Source organism: Salvelinus namaycush, chromosome 9 (assembly GCF_016432855.1).
Source record: "Salvelinus namaycush isolate Seneca chromosome 9, SaNama_1.0, whole genome shotgun sequence".
NCBI classification, from domain to species: Eukaryota; Metazoa; Chordata; class Actinopteri; order Salmoniformes; family Salmonidae; genus Salvelinus; species Salvelinus namaycush.
Window position 1 is genome coordinate 22,986,333 of NC_052315.1, and position 20,440 is coordinate 23,006,772.

The 20,440-nt window shown below is 41.6% G+C and overlaps 2 protein-coding genes across 2 annotated transcripts; one reads left to right on the forward strand and one right to left on the reverse strand.

Moving 5' to 3' along the window:
- Positions 1-5,893: 5,893 nt before the first annotated feature.
- gabarapl2 (GABA(A) receptor-associated protein like 2) lies at positions 5,894-13,318 on the reverse strand. Its single transcript, XM_039000554.1, has 4 exons — positions 13,117-13,318; positions 10,269-10,324; positions 7,299-7,471; positions 5,894-6,399 (listed from the first exon to the last, which is right to left on the reverse strand). The coding sequence occupies exons 1-4, from the start codon at positions 13,148-13,150 to the stop codon at positions 6,309-6,311; spliced, it is 354 nt and encodes a 117-aa protein (XP_038856482.1). The 5' UTR covers positions 13,151-13,318; the 3' UTR covers positions 5,894-6,308.
- A 593-nt stretch (positions 13,319-13,911) lies between these two features.
- tmem231 (transmembrane protein 231) lies at positions 13,912-17,918 on the forward strand. The gene is made up of 7 exons (XM_039000555.1): positions 13,912-14,355; positions 14,636-14,802; positions 14,890-15,018; positions 15,156-15,299; positions 16,546-16,627; positions 16,758-16,863; positions 17,340-17,918. The coding sequence occupies exons 1-7, from the start codon at positions 14,217-14,219 to the stop codon at positions 17,500-17,502; spliced, it is 930 nt and encodes a 309-aa protein (XP_038856483.1). The 5' UTR covers positions 13,912-14,216; the 3' UTR covers positions 17,503-17,918.
- The last annotated feature ends 2,522 nt before the right edge of the window (positions 17,919-20,440 follow it).

Sequence of the window (20,440 nt, forward strand, 5' to 3'; positions counted from 1 at the left end):
TATCACACCTTGTTAATCTTGTCGAACATGTATGTTAAAAGCTGTGTGTGTGTGTGAGTATCCCTGACCTTGCCAATAGACAAAGAGCTATGAATGGTTCAGTGGTTCACCAATCAGGGCCTGGATTGTGTTTTCAATTTACATATTTGACACTTTGACCTAGTTGATTACATTGTGCATGTTCATTTATATAGTTATTATTAATACTTCACCTGGGATATGTTCTGTGTATGTTTGGTGGGACGTTTATGGAATATTCTGCCCCAGCAACAAAATACAACTATTTAAAGTCCTTTAATTGCTGAAATAAGTCAATCAAATCAATGATGAGATTAGTCAGATTAACCGATACATGACATGAACATGGTGATGTAGCAGGAAGATCGGTGTACCATGGAACCAAGAGGTTGTGAGTTCAAATCCCAGGTGAATACTGTTAAATATTATTACTGTATAAATGAACATGCATAATGTAATCATGTATGTCAAAGTACATCAAATATGTAAGTTGAAAACACTGTATGTTAAAAGTACTGTGTGTGAGTATCCCAACAGACAAAGAGCTATGAATGGATCAGTGTTTCACCAATCAGGTGAACTGTAACAAGGCGTGATGTGTAATGATTATTATAAACATTTCTTTGGGACCCTCAGGCAGTGTCCTAACAACTGATACACAGAAATGTTCTTGCAACGTTCTCATGAAATGTGTCTAGAACATTAATATCTTATGTTCTGAGAACATGGCAACCATCTTCTGTGTATGTTTGTTGGGACGTTGATAGAAGGAATATTCTCCTAACCCTCAGAAAACTGGACAGGAATGTTCTTGCAAGGTTCTCATGAAATGTGTCTAGAACATTAATATCTTATATTCTGAAAATATGGCAACCATGTTTGGTGGGACGTTGATGGAACATTCTCCTAACCCCATAGAAAACTAGACAAATGAATGTTCTTGCAACGTTCTCATGAAACGTGTTTAGAACATTAATATCTTATATTCTGAGGACATGTCAACCATGTTCTGTGTATGTTTGGTGGGACATTGATGGAATATTATCCTAACGACAAAACATGCTAAAAAGGTTCTCAGAAGGTTTTTGCTAACATAAACCAGGTTTCCATCCAACCTTTTTATGCGAGCAAAGTACATGTCAGATCAAACATTTAATGACAGGCCTGATGAAAACAGAACATTTCGGTAAACTTTCCAAATGTCGACAAAACAAAATAAACTGGACAAGGTGAGATCTTTTTGTGTCTGTGAAATTAATTATACGAGAAATGTCGGTTGAAATGCTTTTATGAGCAAATATTGATATAATAACCATCATATCGAAGTAAACTTGGAGTCACACGTTGACATGTTTGACTTTTTCGCCCCAATTCCGTGATATCCAATTGGTAGTTACAGTCTTGTCCCATCGCTGCAACTCTCGTACGGACTCGGGAGAGGAGAAGGTCGAGAACCAACCGTGTGTCCTCCGAAACACGACCCTGCCAAGCTGCACTGGGAAAGCATGCAGTTTATTAAGCTACAGATGAAATAAGTTATGATGAACTTCACAGGGTGGTGAAAGTGCAAGGCGATAAGCTCGTTAACTTCACTAAGGTAGGGGGCAGCATTCGGAATTTGGGATGAAAAGCGTGCCCAAATTAAATTGCCTGCTACTCAGGCCCAGAAGCTAGGATATGCATATAATTAGTAGATTTGGATAGAAAACACTCTAAAGTTTCCAAAACTGTTAAAATAATGTCAAAACTGTTAAAATAATGTGAGTATAACAGAACTGATATGGCAGGCGAAAACCTGAGGAAAATCCAACCAGGAAGTACTATTATTTTGAAAGGCTGTTTTTCCATTGAAAGCCTATACAAAGACTTAGGACCCAGTTCACTAGCTCTATGGCTTCCTCTACACGTGATCAGTCTTTAGGCATTGTTTCAGGCTTTTACTCTGAAAAATGAGGGAGATACAGCACTTTCAATGAGAGGACAGTGGAAGTTTCCAGACATGAACCAAGCACGTGATCGGGAACGCGCCTTTCTTGTTTCTCCTTTTCTATTGACGAAGCTTTTGTCCGGTTGAAATATTATTGATTATTTATGACAAAAACAACCTGAGGATTGATTTTAAACATCGTTTGACATGTTTCTACGAACGTCTATTGTACTTTTTAAAAACTTTTCGTCTGGACTTAGTGCCCGTGCCTTGTGCAATAGGATTACTGGACTAAACGCGCGAACACAAAGGAAGTTTTTGGTCATAAAGAGGGACATTATCGAACAAAACAAACATTTATTGTCTAACATGGAGACCTGGGAGTGCCACCAGATGAAGATCATCAAAGGTAAGTGATTAATTGTAATGCTATTTCTGACTTTTGTGACACCTCTCCTTAGTTGGAAAATGGCTGTATGGCTTTCTGTGGCTAGGCGCTGACCTAACATAATCGCAAAGTGTGCTTTTGCCGTAAAGCCTTTTTGAAATCTGACACAGCGGTTGCATTAAGGAGAAGTTTATCTTTATTTGTATGTTTAACACTTGTATCTTTTTTCAATGTTTATGATGAGTATTTCTGTAATTTGATGTGCAATTTCCTTTCCAATACATATTGAGTCGTATTCTGGTGATGACATGATCATCGAGGCTTGGCCTGCCATTTGACAAATAACATTTTCGCTCCTTTGTCCTTAATAATCTCATCATGTAGGCTACACCCGCATTGTATCTGTGAGCTGTTGACTAGAGCGCACGTGCCAATACCAGCAGGGGCACACTCACTATATAATGCAACATGTTTTGTGAGAAAACCATCAATAGAGTTTAAAATGCGATGGAAACCCATTTAACTTGTATTTTTTATTCGGTAAATGGGAATTTAACCACAAAAGGTATTTTTATGTGCACTACATCATCACGCACAGCCTTTAATTCGCAACCAGTCAATTTGATGTTAACACATCTCTGGTGGGAAAATGTTTTTATGTGTATTTTAGAATATTTTCATGAACATCTCTCGCCAACTGGATGGAAACCTAGCTATAGATAGAATGTCCCCCTAATTAACGGAAAACTGTAGACTCAAACATTAGGGGAATACTACGGGTAACATTACAAAAACGTTCTCCCTCCCTAGAATTGTTAGCTGGGTCCAGATGTACTGGGACTACTAGCAGGCGGCTCTGTCATACCAGCAGGCCTGGCTGCAGCTGCGCTCAGAGGCCTTCCCACTGTGGCTCCGCAGTGACCTAAACCTGCTGCTGTTTCACTTAAGAACAGCACGACTTTGTTGCTTACAGCAACAAGGGACTGAGAGACCAGTTTGTACATAATGCTGTGTGATTTTGGAGGGACATTCAAGCACAGGTGAAAGCACACAGTCATACACTGTCATGAAGCATTATTGTACTTGTAGATGAGCCAAGGAAGCAATGACCAATTTTGTCAGGACATGCAAAGACCTGAGTTTAAAAAGAGTTTGGAGCTCACGTTGTCACGTTCGGACCTTAGTTCCTTTGTTTTGTCTTTTGTTTTAGTATGGTCAGGGCGTGAGTTGGGTGGGTCGTCTATGTTAGTTTTTCTATGATTTTCTATTTCTGTGTTTGGCCTGATATGGTTCTCAATCAGAGGCAGCTGTCAATCGTTGCCCCTGATTGGGAACCATATTTAGGTAGCCTGTTTTATGTTGGGTTTTGTGGGTGGTTATTTTCAGTCTTTGTGTGTCTGCACCAGATAGAACTGTTTCGGTTTTCACTTTGTTGTTTTGTATTTTGAAGTGTTCACTTTCATTAAATAAGATGAACACTTACCACGCTGCACCTTGGTCCTCACCTTCTTCCACCGACGACAGCCGTTACAGAACCACCCACCAAAAAAAGGACCAAGCAGCGTGGTAACAGGCAGCAGCAGCAGGAGCAGCGCTATAAGGAGTAATGGACATGGGAGGACATTCTGAACGGCAAGGGTTGCTACACATGGGAGGAGATCCTGGCTGGAAGGGATCGCCTTCCATGGGAACAGGTGGAGGCAGCTAGGAGAGCAGAGGCAGTCGGAGAGAGGAACCAGCGGTATGTGGGAACACGGCTGGCAAGGAAGCCCGAGAGGCAGCCCCAAAAATTTCTTGGGGGGGGAACACGGGGAGTGGTGCTAAGCTAGGTAGGAGACCTGAGCCAACTCCCCGTGCTTACCGTGGAGAGAGAGGGACCGGGCAGGCACCGTGTTATGCCGTGAGGCGCACGGTGTCCCCGGTGCGTGTGCATAGCCCGGTGCGGTACATTGCAGCGCCTCGTATCGGCTGGGCTAGAGTGGGCATCGAGCCAGGTGCCATGAAGCCGGCTCAGCGCATCTGGTCTCCAGTGCGTCTCCTCGGGCCGGTGTACATGGCACCAACCTTACGCATGGTGTCCCCGGTTCGCCAGCACAGCCCAGTGCGGGCTATTCCACCTCGCCACACTGGCCTGGCTACGGGAAGCATTCAACCAGGTAAGGTTGGGCAGGCTCGGTGCTCGAGACCTCCTGTGCGCCTTCACGGTCCGGTCTATCCGGTGCCACCTCCACGCACCAGCCCTCCGGTGCCGGCACCACGTACCAGGGCTCCAGTTCCAGCACCCCGCACTCGCCCTGAGGTGCGTGTTCCCAGCCCGGTACCACCAGTTCCGGCACCACGCACCAGGCCTACTGTGCGCCTCCAGGGTCCAGTATGCCCTGTTCCTGCTCCCCGCACTCGCCCAGTTGTGCGTGTCCCCAGCCCGGTACCACCAGTTCCGGCACCACGCACCAGGCCTACTGTGCGTCTCAGCAGGCCTGAGTCTCCCGTCTGTCCAGCGCCGCCTGAGCTGCCCGTCTGTCCAGCGCCGCCTGAGCTGCCCGTCTGTCCAGCGCCGCCTGAGCTGACCGTCTGTCCAGCGCCGCCTGAGCTGCCCGTCTGTCCTGAGCCGCCCGCCAGTCAGGAGCTGCCCTTCGGTCCGGAGCTGCCCTTCAGTCCGGAGCTACCCCTCAGTCCTGAGCTACCCCTCAGTCCAGAGGCGTCCCTCAGTCCCGTGGGCCCATTTATTAGGGTTCCCAGGCCAAGGTCAGCGGCGAGGGTCGCCGTTCCTAGGAGGCCACAGAAGCGGACTAAGACTATGGTGGAGTGGGGTCCACGTCCAGCGCCAGAGCCGCCACCGCGGACAGATGCCCACCCAGACCCTCCCCTATAGGTTCAGGTTTTGCGGCCGGAGTCCGCACCTTGGGGGGGGGGGGGGTACTGTCACGTTCTGACCTTAGTTCCTTTGTTTTGTCTTTTGTTTTAGTATGGTCAGGGCGTGAGTTGGGTGGGTCGTCTATGTTAGTTTTTCTATGATTTTCTATTTCTGTGTTTGGCCTGATATGGTTCTCAATCAGAGGCAGCTGTCAATCGTTGTCCCTGATTGGGAACCATATTTAGGTAGCCTGTTTTCTGTTGGGTTTTGTGGGTGGTTATTTTCAGTCTTTGTGTGTCTGCACCAGATAGAACTGTTTTGGTTTTCACTTTGTTGTTTTGTATTTTGAAGTGTTCACTTTCATTAAATAAGATGAACACTTACCACGCTGCACCTTGGTCCTCACCTTCTTCCACCGACGACAGCCGTTACACACGTGGTCAGTGTCCCCTCCTAGCCCTTTTGGTTGCTTTGTCTTAATAATTATTATTACAATTCTAGTTTAATGTGTCTATGGAGAGCTTTGAGGAATGTGGTAAAGTGGAATGAGGAAAAGTGGTAGATATGTTCATGAGATCTGAGTCAATATATACAGTATGTGTGACAGTCTTTGTTCCTGTATGTGTCCAGAATGATATATGCATCTGTGAATATTTTTCTGTTAAGAAAATTCAATTGTTGTTTTGAATGAGTACAGAGAATAAGAGCCATTTTATGTGTTTTTATTGGTCATCAAGCTACCTTACCTTTCATATATTCAAATTATTGGTATATATCATCTTTAAAGATAATAAACAAATCAAACAACATTTATAAATTAAAACAAAACCGTTATTACTGTATATCATAGATTACATTAATATGTTAAACTGCTAATAATAATGCAACAACATTCTTTACCTAAAAGTAATCAAATGTACAATTTATAGTTTCAATATAATATGCTATGAGTGATACTAGTAATACAAATGCATGATTAATGTTGAGGTTTCTAACACACTTCTTCCACACATCTTTCTCTATTATGATAGCGGTACAATCAAGCTTGTCTGCAAGAAATAATGGGATGATTGGGTCAAGTAGGATGCAAGGGTTGTGTCAACTCAACTTTGTGTGAAGGCCTAGAAACCAAATGTGTTTTCGCCACTGTACGCCATGTACAGAAAGCCATCCTCATCTCTCTCTTTCTCATATAGCTGTCCCATTGTCAGACTGCAGGATAGAGAAAGACATTTGTCACATTTTGAACATACATTTTCCAGAACACACAAAGATTTAAAACAGATACATCCTCCAACCAGACAAATTTCGAACTCAGAACACAAATGCATGAACATACATTCACTCCTCTATTAGTCTCGCGTTGCCATTCTATAAGCTGAAAATCAAGGTTCCTCCTATACACTCCCCACATACAATAAACATTCAGGAACTCATCTGATATCCGAGTCACCCGTGATCTGTTCAAAAATGTTATCTTTCATCAGAATGGTATTGTCTATAGATAAACAAGGAAGCTGAGTTTTTAAGAATCTAATTTCAAGGTTTAATCAGTCAAACCCCATAACCATGTGTATAGTCCACCCACATAATGCATTGGTAGGTATATGTATTTTACAGGTTTTTGACAGATAGTACTCACAATCAGACCCAGCTAGAGAGAGTGTGATTGGGGTAGATCTGTAGGTGTGATTACGTGAAAGTCATTTCTTGTTGGCAGACTACGTAACATAATGTCTGATGTCTGATCAAATTACGTGAGATTTTAGTTCTGTATTAACCAAGATTAGGTGTAAGCGAAGGAGATTGGTGTGGCTATACTCTCTTTCACAGGGAGATTGATTTAACAGAGACTGAAACTGAAGGTTTATTGTCTTTAGTTACAGAGATGGACACAAACAAATGCACATACCGACCACATGCGATTAAACCTAGGCTGGTCTAAGAATGCAACAGTTCTTGAAGACAAAAAGTAAAATGTGGATGGTTGTATAACACGGTAGATCATCGGGACAGAGTGAAAAACAATGCACTCAGGACTCATCCAGTGTTTTGAGAAATACTACTCACAGCCCCCACCCCTTCCTCCAATTAAGTCAATTTAATCTCACCTGGACTGGGGAACAGTTTTGTCAACAAAGAGAAAAATAGCTTTCTCCGAGGGCAGCTGGATGCGCTTCCTGATGATCCACATGAACTGGGCCACTGTGATGTCAGAAGGGACCAAGTATTTTCTCTTGTCGATGTCCACTATCTGTGAGCCAGACACTTTCTCCACTATCACCTGAGAAGCAGATTAATAACATATTTAAACACACACACACACACACACACACACACACACACACACACACACACACACACACACACACACACACACACACACACACACACACACACACACACACACACACACACACACACACACACACACACACACACTAACAGGGATATGACGTATAACATCCTTTTGTGTTATGACGTACGCACAGCCAAAAATAAACATTCCAGAGATTTTAGACAATCCAGTGTGCTCAATATTTTATTTATTTAATATTTATTCAGCCAGGTACATCGTTCCAATAATGACATTTTTGTACATTGACGTATAACACATTGAAACAGGTGTAGAACAGGGTCTCTCTGGTCCTGGATCTTGGACCCGCTACTCAAGCAGGTCCAGGATTCGTTTCAGTCAGGGTTTGTTTGCATTTCATTCATGCTTTATAACGCGGATCAGGTTATAAAACGCTCCAGGATCCGGATCATAAAAGGGATATGTGAAAGCGCCCGTAGAAATCCTATTAAATTACTAGAGGGGCTATGTCATCAACCCTAAAAGTTACAGAAGGGGGTGAAAATGTCAGGGAAAAATCCAGACCAGTCTACTTGGAATGAATGGCAGTAGAGGCGTCAGTTATGCACTTCCTGATTTTACTTGTGCAGGAAAATAAAAGTAAGGCATGTGAAATAGAAGAAATTGTGTAAAATAATTATTGTCGCCCTACAATATTGTCATATAATTTTATAAGTACAGTTTATATGGGTTTTATACACATTTTCTGTATAAACAGCCTCTAAAATATATGTAAACAGACATAAACGGAATGTTGGCATATTGGCAGTTAATTCAATTTTTGGGGGGTGAAGAATTCCTCTAAAACTGTCTGGCTAGCTAGCCAACAAAACATACCATGCAGATAAATTCTTCAAATTAATTGTTGTGGGGCTTGCGAAGCAAAAGCCCCAGCATCAATCTTCGACAGACTTCCTTGCAAACAACTGCCCTTTTGACCACTTCCCCAACAAGTCAGACAAAAGCATAGATGGTATGAAATCTTCCCCTACTTCTCTGCTTTTAAAATCTGAAAATGGATTAGGAATAGCATCTACCAATCTGTAGATAAAGCTGTTTTAGAAGCCATCAATGGATCTCTTTCTAGCTGCAGTAAATCAAGTCAGAAGTTAGAAGATTAATTACTTACCAACAAACAACAGCTACAATTTCCAATAAAACGACATCATGTTTTGAAGTTCACATTCCTTGGCTTCTTCTAACAACACTATCATGAATCTAGCAAATACGTTTTGTGGGGCAGAGTGCAGTATTTATACTGAGCAAAAATATAAAACGCAACATGTAAAGTGTTGGTCCCATGTTTCGTGAGCTAAAATAAAATATCCCATAAATTTTCCATATGCACAAAAACCTTATTTCGCTCAAATTTTGTGCACAAATTTGATTTACATCCCTGTTAGTAAGGATTTCTCCTTTGCCAAGATAATTCATCCACCTGACTGGTGTGGTATATCAAGAAGCTGATTAAACAGCATGACCCTTACACCTTGTGCTGGGGACAATAAAAGGTACAGTTTTGTCACACAACACAATGCCACAGATGTCTCAAGTTTTGAGGGAGCGTACGAATTTGACTCCTTGTGGCGGGCCGGGCGCCTGCAGGCTGACTTTGGTCGTCAGTTGAACGGTGTTTCCTCCAACACATCGGTGGCGCTGGCTTCCGGGTTAAGAAGTGCGGCTTGGCGGGTCATGTTTCAGAGGATGCATGACTCAACCTTCACCTCTCCCAAGCCAGTTGGGGAGTTGCAGGGATGAGACAAGATTGTAATCATGAAATTGGGGAGATAAAGTGGGTAAAAATGACACAACAATGAATAAATAATAATAATTGATCAACTATAACTATACTGAACATAAATATAAATGCAACATGTAACAATTTCAACGATTTTACTGAATTACATCAAATTCTCTGGCAACATCTCTGGTGGACATTCCTGCAGTCAGCATTGCAATTGCACGCTCCTTCAAAATTTGAGACATCTGTGGCATTTTGTTGTGTGACAAAACTGCACATTTTAGAATGGCCTTTTTTTCTCCCCAGCACAAGGCGTAAAATAAATACAGCATTTCTTTCTTTCAGGTCTTGACGAGAAAAAAAACGGTCTGATGTTCTCTTCTGCGCTGTTCAACCAATCCAGTATATGTGGATGAGGAGTTAAGATGGAGTGTCACCTTGTTAAAGATAATCTCCAGAACATTTGTATACTTTTTAGCCAGTAGTTTTGAAAGTAGCGCCCATGAGCCAAAAGTGGTCCCAAAAATGTGCAGATATGTGCACCACGTCATTGCTCTCTCTCTCTCTCTCTCTTGCTCTACTTCCTATCTGTCACTTAATTGGTGAGGGGTTGAACCTCATTGGCTGAAACTCTAATTGCTAGGTGGCTGGCCTGTGGAGGTAAATGTAGGGTAAATGGCGATGCACAGCCTTCAAACTAGGTATTTCGTGGCTAATTGAGGTAAAACAGTAATTCTGCTTATAGATTATGCATGTATGAACTACACATTGACACATCCAGGCCAAAGGGGAGATTTTAAAAAAACGTACTAGTTGCCCAAGTACCGGCGCACGAAAAGTAGAAGTTGCGTCACAGACTAGCTTTAGCTTTCCATTTCCGCTGAAAACCGGATGCATCCGGTTGTTTAAGACCCGCTGAGGGTGCATAGACACTAACACAGGAAAACACTCTAACCTCAAGGTCGATCCCTTTCACTCACTCACCGGTACCCTGTCAGGATATTTGTTGCGTATTTTGGCAGACTCCACACATCGGTGTTCTGAGAAAGAGAAGAAAAAAGTAGGATTAGATGCACAGGCATAGGTAGTGGCATGATATAGCTAATTACATTAGATTAGATAGATTTATTGTCCTCCTAAAAGGAAATTCCTTTCCACAGCTCATACATTTACCTCCATTCACTTAAGACAGCAGATAAACAGAAGACTGAGACAGCACAGTAAACAGTAATAGTAGGTAGTAATAGAGTCATTTGGGAGATGTTCTACTGACGATGTGAGGGAACACACTTGTTCAAAGCATTCCATGTGGAAGCAATGTGCAATGCCAATACAGTGCATTTGGAAAGTATTCAGATGCCTTAACTTTTTCCACATTTTGTTACGTTACAACCTTAATCTAAAATGTATTAAATTGTTTTTTCCCCTCATCAATCTACACACAATACCCCATAATGACAAAGCAAAAACAGTTTTTTAGAAATGTTTACAAATTTATAAAAAATGTAAAACTGAAATATCACATTTACATAAATATACAGACCCTTTACTCAGTACTTTGTTGAAGCACCTTTGGCAGCGATTACAGCCTCAAGTCTTCTTGGGTATGACGCTACAAGCTTGGCACACTTGTATTTGGGGAGTTTCTTATCTGCAGATCCTCTCAAGCTGTCAGGTTAGATGGGGAGCGTCGCTGAACAGCTATTTGTCCCGGAGCCACTCCTGTGTTGTCTTGTCTTCGCCCCATTCTTAGGTCCTGAGGGCTCTGGAGAAGGTTTCCATCAAGGATCTCTCTGTACTTTGCACCATTCATCTTTCCATCAATCCTGACTAGTCTCCCAGTCCGTGCGGCTGAAAAATATCCCCACAGCATGATGCTGCCACCACCATACTTCACCGTAGGGATGGTGCCAGGTTTCCTCCAGATGTTACAGTTGGCATTCAGGTCAAAGAGTTTAATCTTGGTTTAATCAGACTAGAGAATCTTGTTTCTCATGGTCTGAGAGTCCTTTGGGTGCCTTTTGGAAAACTTCAAGCGGGCTGTCATGTGCCTTTTACTAAGGACTGGCTTCCTGTCTGGCCACTCTACTATAAAGGCCTGATTGGTGGAGTGCTGCAGAGATGGTTGTCATTTTGGAAGGTTCTCCCATCTCCACAGAGGATTTTGGAGCTCTGTCAGAGTGACCATCGGGTTCTTGGTCACCTCCCTGACCAAGGCCCTTCTACGATTGCTCAGTTTGGACGGGTGGCCAGCTCTAGGAAGAGTCTTGGTGGTTCCAAACTTCTTCCATTTTAGAATAATGGAGGCCACTGTGTTCTTGGGGACCTTCAATGCTGCAGAAATGTTTTTGGTACCCTTCCCCAGATCTGTGCCTCGACACAATCCTGTCTCGGAGCTCTACGGACAATTCCTTTGACCGCATGGCTTGGTTTTTGCTCTGACATGCACTGTTAACTGTGGGACCTTATATAGACAGGTGTGTGCCTTTCCAATCATGTCCAATCAATTGAATTTACCACAGGTGGACTCCAATGAAGTTGTGGAAACATCTCAAGGATGATGAATGGAAATAGGATGCATCGGAGCTCAATTTTGAGTCTCTTGGCAAAGGGTCTGAATACTTATGTAAATAAGGTATTTCTGTTTTGTTTTTTTTATACATTCCAAAATGTCTAAAAACCTGTTTTCGCTTTGTCATTGTGGGGTATTGTGTGTAGATTGATGAGGATTTTTATTTATTTAATACATTTTAGAATAAGGCTGTAACGTAACAAAATGTGGAAAGAGGGAAGGGGTCTGAACATTTTCCGAATGCTCTGTACATACATGTATCTCAACACATATGTCTGTCAACTTGCAACTAATGTTTCAGACATAGTAATGATCTAGATAGCTATATGAGTTAATGGTAGATTTACTAGACTAGAGCTCAACCTTTGCCATTATATAGCTGGTTTCTGGCAGCCATGCCGTGTCATGCATGCCACTAGAACCCTTTTCAAACTACTGAGGTGAGCCAAGTACAGCCAAGCTGAGCAGTACTGGGCTGTTTACACACCCACCACAGATGCCAAGCTGAAAAGGACTATGTGAAAAGAAAATATCAAAGCCAGAACAGAACAGTTTGGACCGGATTTGACACAATAGTGTGAAAACAGTATAAGTGTGAGGATTCCATTGAGGTTCAATGCTGTCAGTTTCATTAGCCTAGATATAAGCCCTATACTTAGACATAATTGAGTAGATCCTATATCAAGTGATAAGATTAAAATAAGAAAATGGTGTAAAGTACATGAAAACACATTTAGAATAGGGGACAAATGTGCGTTTTTAGTCATATAACTGGTAGTTTATAACTGCTTATATGTTGGGACAGTTCTCTCTCTCAATTTTGTCTCTTTAAAAAATATATATTCTCAATGTAATAACCTGCATTAATAAATGCTGTTTATATATATATTTTTAAATAGTGTGCTATTATGTTCCCTATACTTAATTACCTTAATATACATGCATAATATGCATTACTGAGGGAACCAGTAAGGTTCAGGGAAGGTAACTTGGCCTACTTGTGATTCGAGTAAAAGTTATGATGGTGTTTATAAAATACATTATTTTATGAATAACCTGTAGGCCAGTACGTGAACACATGCACCATATTAGCCTTTTGTTCAAGCTCCAAGCCTTATGTGTGTGTTTGTGGCCCAACGTACGGCACATGCAATCTATTCTGCTCATCCCATCATCAGTTTGGCACTTCAAAACCGATAACTAAATCTGTACAGGAGATTACACAGGCAATTACATGTGACATAATTAAAATCCCATTACCGAGGGAATGATCCTCTTTAAACATCCATTTCATTTTTGCAGAATCCTCGCGCTATGACGTGATGTTGAAATTCAAACCTTCAAACAGGCAGGTTATTGTCGATTTTATGTAAAACGATACAATGTAACAACTAAAATGTAAACAATGTAGCAGCAACCCTTCGAACGCCTGTCTAGCACAAGGAGGTGACGGTGATGTCACTGTTTGGTTGTACCATTTCTATTTTGTAGGGGGGCCGGGGAGGGGGGATTGTCAACTGTAAAACCACAGATAGAACAATGAGACAGATATTTCATCCGTTTTGCGTTTCCACTCACTACCAAATATGGTAGTGGGAGGAAGCCCACTGTCCGTCGTTGGGAGAAGATGGACCTAGATGGATTTTGGACGATATTCTGCACGTTTTCTCATCGATTAAACATTTGATTTCAATACAGTTTTATGTTCCCCAAACTAGAATGTGTTATGAATAGAGTGGATTAAGTTTTGTGGACCCTTTGCAGACCCTTTGCAAAAGTTTTTTTAAATTGCGTTGTTTAGGAGCGCAAAGGCGAATTGAGTTATTGCATACGCACACTTCACAGAGTAGGCATTCCCTAACGGAAATATGCAGACGTAACCTAGAACGCACCAATAGGATCTCGCTTGCTCATGCTTGGCTCTGCCCACCTAGTGCCTCTGCCCACTATGACTCGCTCCAATGTGTTCACATTGGAAATGTCAGCCCGTGGTCTATCTTGATTTAGTTGTAAAAAGTCTTTGGTACAATCAGGATTTGTTGCCAGGAAATCAGCGGCTGCAGCCATGGTAACCTCTGAACGCTAAACAACGGGAAGTAGTTTTAAGCTAGCAAGACAAAGTGGCGCGACTTTTTGGAGAATTCGATTCGAAGTCAATAACACTTTCCTGGAAGGACCTCCTAAACGTGATACTGCCAACTGTTTTTCTAGAGCTGACTTGTGCTTTTGGATTTAGCTACTAGCTGGTTACAAGCCCTAGATTTCTGTTGGAACGCCACGACCTCTCTTGCAAAATACCCACATTAGCCTTGTAGCTACTACTAACTCTAGCCAACACCCCTTGCTAAAAACTATTCGTCATGGCTTTTTATGAAGTCTATTCTCACCCTGCTTCAATTAGATACAAAACAAGCGTTTGCACCAAAGCCACGTTGTTTCTTGGTATTGTCTTGTGTCTCACCTACATCCCACCCCTCCTGGTTGCTTACAGGAGCCAAGGTAACGTCAGTTAATTGCAAAATGTTTTACTTAGGTAGCTAGCTCGAGTTGAACTCGATGATCTTGATATAGCTTGTTATGGAATTAATTCAGTTAAACGCTAGCACCTTTCTCAAGGTGATAGAACTCCAGCAAGATAACCTTCCCGACACTATCATCGCTATCTAATTGAAATCAATGTATGTTGCAAATCCTCTATTGTTAACCTTAGCTAAATGTTCTCGTTGTTGTAGACACTTAGATTTGATACAATATTCTGGTATTCCTATGCTCTATTTAGGGTTCTGGGTAAAGAGGAGTACATATGAAGAGCAACCTGTTGTTCGGTTCCAGTACCAGGTTCTGATAATTGCAGCAACAAGCACTAGTGGTGACTATGTTGCGTGGAGCACCTTTCCCAATTTTAATAACATGCAAGGGACTAACCTCAGAATTCCTTCTATCTCGGTAAGTATGAATAGTACTATTAAGATGGTGCTTCTTAAGTGACACATAAAGATCACTCACTGATCTCTGGGAATGTTGTGAATGCAGGTGCGAGAGGAAGACCAGAATCAGGATGGGAAGTTGGACCGTTTGAAATTCCAACTTGACCTTCCCCTTCGGTCTGATGAACAAGTGTACAGCATCCAGCTACTACTCACCTTCTCCTACCAGCTGTTTGTATGTCGTCGCCCCCCCGCCCCCCTCATTCAGTCCGACACAATGTCCAATGCATTCACTACATCCATACAGTTCCTCTCACTACTACAGTCTCTTTTTGTATTTCACTTCCATCTGTCTCTCTTCTCTCTTTGCAGAGAATGTCAACTGTGGTGATGCAGACACTGGCCTTTGTGCAGCATTCCTCTTCAGTTCCTGGCTCTCAGCTCTTCATCAGTGGAGATCTGCGGCTCCAGCAGAGAACCCCACTTCCACACCGTGGTCTACACACTGTATACAATGTGAGGGCACATTCTCTCTGTATCTCTCTCTCACACACACAGACACACAACACAACGTATTGTTCATTGTAGACATGGCCCTTAACCACAGGTTTAGAATAAAATTACCCTCAATCTTTATATTAACCATTAGGTTACCTGACGCTGTATTAGTGGTAGGGGCAACTTTGACCTACTCCTGCTGGGACTTCAATGAGCACATGTAGCAGATGGGGATCTGTGAAGCTCAGTCTGCAGTCTGAAGTTTCTCCACTTGTGCTGCCAAATAGCTAGATATATGATGGTGCGACTGGGAAAGGCGCTTCAGGGTTCATCAGTATCAGGCGAATCAGGTGGAAGTGGCGTGACATCCTTTACACACATACACCCCAACAGTTTGTATAACAAAGTATACACTTAAACAAAGCTCCATCATTGTAATATTGTGGCGCTGCAATACTGCTACAATATTGACACTACAAGCATTTACTCCCAAAAGTCAAATATTGGTGTCATACTTCAGTGCACCTGAATATATCATGACAGTGACAAACCTTATGTCCGGGAGTCTTAATCAAATCAAATTGTATTTGTCACATGCGCTGAATACAACAGGTTACAGTGAAATGCTTACTTACAAGCTCTTAACCAACAATGCTTTAAGAAGTTTTAAGAAAAATTAGTGTTAAGTAAAAAAGAGAAGTAAAAAATTGAAAATAAAAGTAACAAATAATTAAACGGCAACAGTAAAATAACAATAGCGAGGCTATATACAGGGGGTACCGGTACAGAGTCAATGTGCTGGGGCACCGGTTAGTCGAGGTAATATGCACCTTTTTGGTAGAGTTAAAGTGACTATGCATAGATAATAAACAGTGGCAGCAGCATAAAAAGGGGTCTGGGTAGCCCTTTGATTAGCTGTTCAGGAGTCCTATAGCTTGGGGATAGAAGCTGTTCATTAAGAAGCCTTTTGGACCTTGACTTGGCGCTCCTATACCACTTGCCGTGCGGTATTAGAGAGTACAGTCTATGACTAGGGCCTTCCTCTGACACCGCCTGGTATAGAGGTCCTGGATGGCAGGAAGCTTGGCCCCAATGATGTACTGGGCCATACGCACTACCTTCTGTAGTGCCTTGCGGTCGGAGGCCGAGCAGTTGCCATACCAGGCAGTGATACAACCCGTAATCAATGTTTAAATACTGCTTTGTGTACTTAACTTATATTTTGTGTGCTTCTTGACTTATATTGTCCTCTGTTATAATCTAGGTATCAGTAATTGATGGAGCAAGTCCGTTTGCAAGCGCATATGATCTTGCCAACGTCATTGGATCCTATCAGGATAGAAACTGTAAGTGGGAATTCTCACTTGCCATGTTTCTATAAGTTGATCACTGTTGAGTTGTCTGATTACACATAATTAGCCCACTTATGTGTTTGCCTGTTATTTCTCACTCTCACACTTCCTCTTTCTCACACAGTGACAACGTTTCTGTCCTGTCCAAGTCCAGTATGGACTGTGGGTCGAGCTGCTGGTACTCCCTTCCAGATAAATGCTGAAGTCCGCTACCCAGTGGAGGTTATCAGATATCCTTTATTGTGTGTCTGTGTGTGTGTTGAAAAGTCTTATGAAAATATATCTTTCTCTCTGTTTGTGTTAGATGCAGCCTAACCAGTTTGACAATGCACATGCTTTGGTGAGTTCACAAAGGCCAGACATCCATGTTTACTTTCCTTATGGTCTCTTTGTCTATATGATTTCTTGCACTGGTATCAATGTTATATTGAATGTTTACAAGTGCAGGGAAGACAAATATGATGATGATTTAGATTCTTTATTACCATGAATGGCAAGGCCACTGCTGCTAAAGAAACATGAAACAGACAATGATGGCAACAATAACAGTAATGATAATAATAGTTAAAGTAATTAAAGAAAGGATAGTATATATATTTTTAAAGTATTAAATTGGCAGAATCAGATTAACCGTTTACGTATAGAAAGTAAGGGAAAGGGGGGCTTGGCAAACACACCCACAGTATTTCCTTGACTGAGCCTCCACCTATCGGCCTGGGTTCTGGGAGATGATCAAATTTGCCTGGATCCAGTACGTCAGTGTGTTGCTTATCTTCCTCTGGGTTTTCAACAGGATTCAGACCTTTGTTTTCCAGAATCAGGTGCTGCCGACTGTACCTATACCACTCTTGAAACAGCACCACTTTTGATTCAGTGAAACTGTTCGCCTCCCATACTGAGGTACTGTGGAGGGAAGAGGCCACATCACCAAACAACTTACAGTACAATGGCCAAATGTTCAGAAGATCAACACACACACAGGATTCAGTATTTTCCTTGCCTTTACATATACATTTACTTAAACATCACAAGTACACATCGCTACACACAAAAGGCATTCAAATATTCAGCTTCATCAGTCCTTTTACATCTGTTGTGCTAATGAACTGTTATGGAATGATTGATTTTCAGTTAGCTATGTAACGTTAGCTGGTGCTGTGTAAATGTTGAAAACAGATTTGTGATTATTTGTGAATGTGGAAAAGAAATGTCTAGTTTTTTATGAATCAGTTTTATTTTGTACATAGCTCTTGGCACTGTTAATAAAGCAGTGGTGGAAAAAGTACCTAATTGTCATACTTCAGTAAAAGTTAAGATACCATATAGATAATGACTCCAGTAAAAGTGACAGCCACCTAGTAAAATACTACTTGAGTAAAAGTCTAAAAATATTTGGTTTTAAATATACTTTAGTATCAAAAGTAAAACAAAGTATAAATGATTTCAAATTTCTTATATTAAGCAAACCAGACAGCACAATGTTTATTTAATTTACATATTACCAGGGGCACACTTGGACACTCAGACATAATTTACAAACAAAGCATTTGTGTTTAGTCAGTCCACCAGATCAGAGGCAGTAGAGATGACAACGGATGTTCTCTTGATAAGTGTGTGAATTCGACCATTTTCCTGTCCTGCTAAGCATTCAAAATGTAACGAGTACTTTGGCGTGTCATGGAAAATGTATGGAGTAAAAAGTACATTATTTTCTTTAGGAATGTAGTGAAGTAAAAGTTGTCCAAAAAATAAATAGTAAAGTACAGATACCCCAAAACACTACTAAAGTGTACTTTAAAGTATTTAAGACTTTAAAGTACTTTACACCACTATAATGAAGTTGTATACGTGTGTACTTTTTCTCATTTTCATTCACTGATAAGATCAGAACGTGGGTAGTCTATATAGTCAGAATAAATACACAGAAGGGTGGAACTGAAATGCATTGATCGACGGGGCTGTAGTGGAGCAGGCCGAGAGCTTCAAATTCCTTGGTGTCAACATCACTAAGGACCTATCATGGTCCAAACACACCAACACAGTCGTGAAGAAGGCACGACAATGCCTCTTCCCCCTCAGGAGGCTGAAAAGATTTGGCATGGGCCCTCAGATCCTCAAAAAGTTCTACAGCTGCACTATTGTGAGCATCTTGATTGGCTGCATCACCACTTGGTATGGCAACTACTTAGCATCCGGCTGCAAGGTGCTAAAGAGGGTAATGCATACGGCACAGTACATCACTGGGGCCTATATAGCAGGGCCATCCAGGGCCAGAGTGTCAGAGGAAGACCCTAAAAGTTGTCAAAGACTCCAGCCTCCCAAGTCATAGACTGTTCTCTCTGCTACCCCACGGCAAACAGTACCGAAGCGCCAAGTCTGGGACCAACAGACTCCTTAACAGCTTCTACCCCCAAGCCATAAGACTGCTGAACAGTTAATCAAATGGTTACCCAGACTATTTGCATTGCACCCCTTTTCTTTGCACTGACATTCTTGCATTGGCTCTATGCACACTCACTGGACTCACAGTCACACTATATTGACACTCCAACACACACTCACACACTACATACCCTCACACACACAAAACACACACATGCATATTAACGCCACGCATAGACACACCTTCACACTTCATATACGCTGCTGCTACTCAGTTTATTATCTATCCTGATTGCCCAGTCACTTTTACCCCTACCTACATGTACATATTGCCTCAACTACCTTGTACCCGTGCACATTGACTTGGTACCAGTATTCCTTGTATATAGCCTCGTTATTGTTATTTGATTGTGTTACTATTTCCTTTTTTGTCTTATTTGCTTTATTATTTTTACCTTTTAACTGCATTGTTGGGAAGGTGCTCGTAAGTAAGCATTAAACCTGTTGTATTCGGCGCATGTGATTTGATTTGATGAAAAGTTTTTGTCAATAGTATTAAGCCTTATCTGAGTCTAGATCACAGAGAAGATCTTACCAGTAACCTGTAGTGACGTCAGACTGCATTTGTGTAAAGCCACTGTCTGCCACTTGTAGTAGTTGTTATTTGAATGTGTACATTGACAGCTAAAGCTGAAGTGTGTAGTATTCCTGTTTAATTCATAGCTCCACTTTCGTCCCTCTACAATATGCTTACATTTCAAGGTGTATTAACATACCTGTTACAATGTCAGGCAGGGGTGAGGTATCTTCTAATGCCTTCTCAGTTATGTGATATTTTCATCAGAATAAGTTGGGCTCTGCACACTGTCTGTGTGCTTGTGTGTGAGCTTAGTGATAGGTGTTTGGGTGTGTGTGTTTCTTGAAGGATAATTGAATTCAGTTGACTTATTTTTAGGTAAGTGTGTATTTATGTGTGATTAATGCCAAGCTACAGTTGAAGTCGGAAGTTTACATACACTCAGGTTGGAGTCATTAACACTCGTTTTTCAACCACTCCACAAATTTCTTGTTAACAAACTATAGTTTTGGCAAGTCGGTTAGGACATCTACTTTGTGCATGACACAAGTAATTTTTCCAACAATTGTTTACAAACAGATTATTTCACTTATAATTCACTGTATCACAATTCCAGTGGGTCAGAAGTTTACATACACTAAGTTGACTGTGCCTTTAAACAGCTTGGAAAATTCCAGAAAATGTCATGGCTCTAGAAGCTTTTGATAAGCTAATTGACATAATTTGAGTCAATTGGAGGTGTACCTGTGGATGTATTTCAAGGCCTACCTTCAAACTCAGTGCCTCTTTGCTTGACATCATGGGAAAATCAAAAGAAATCAGCCAAGACCTCAGAAAAAAAATTGTAG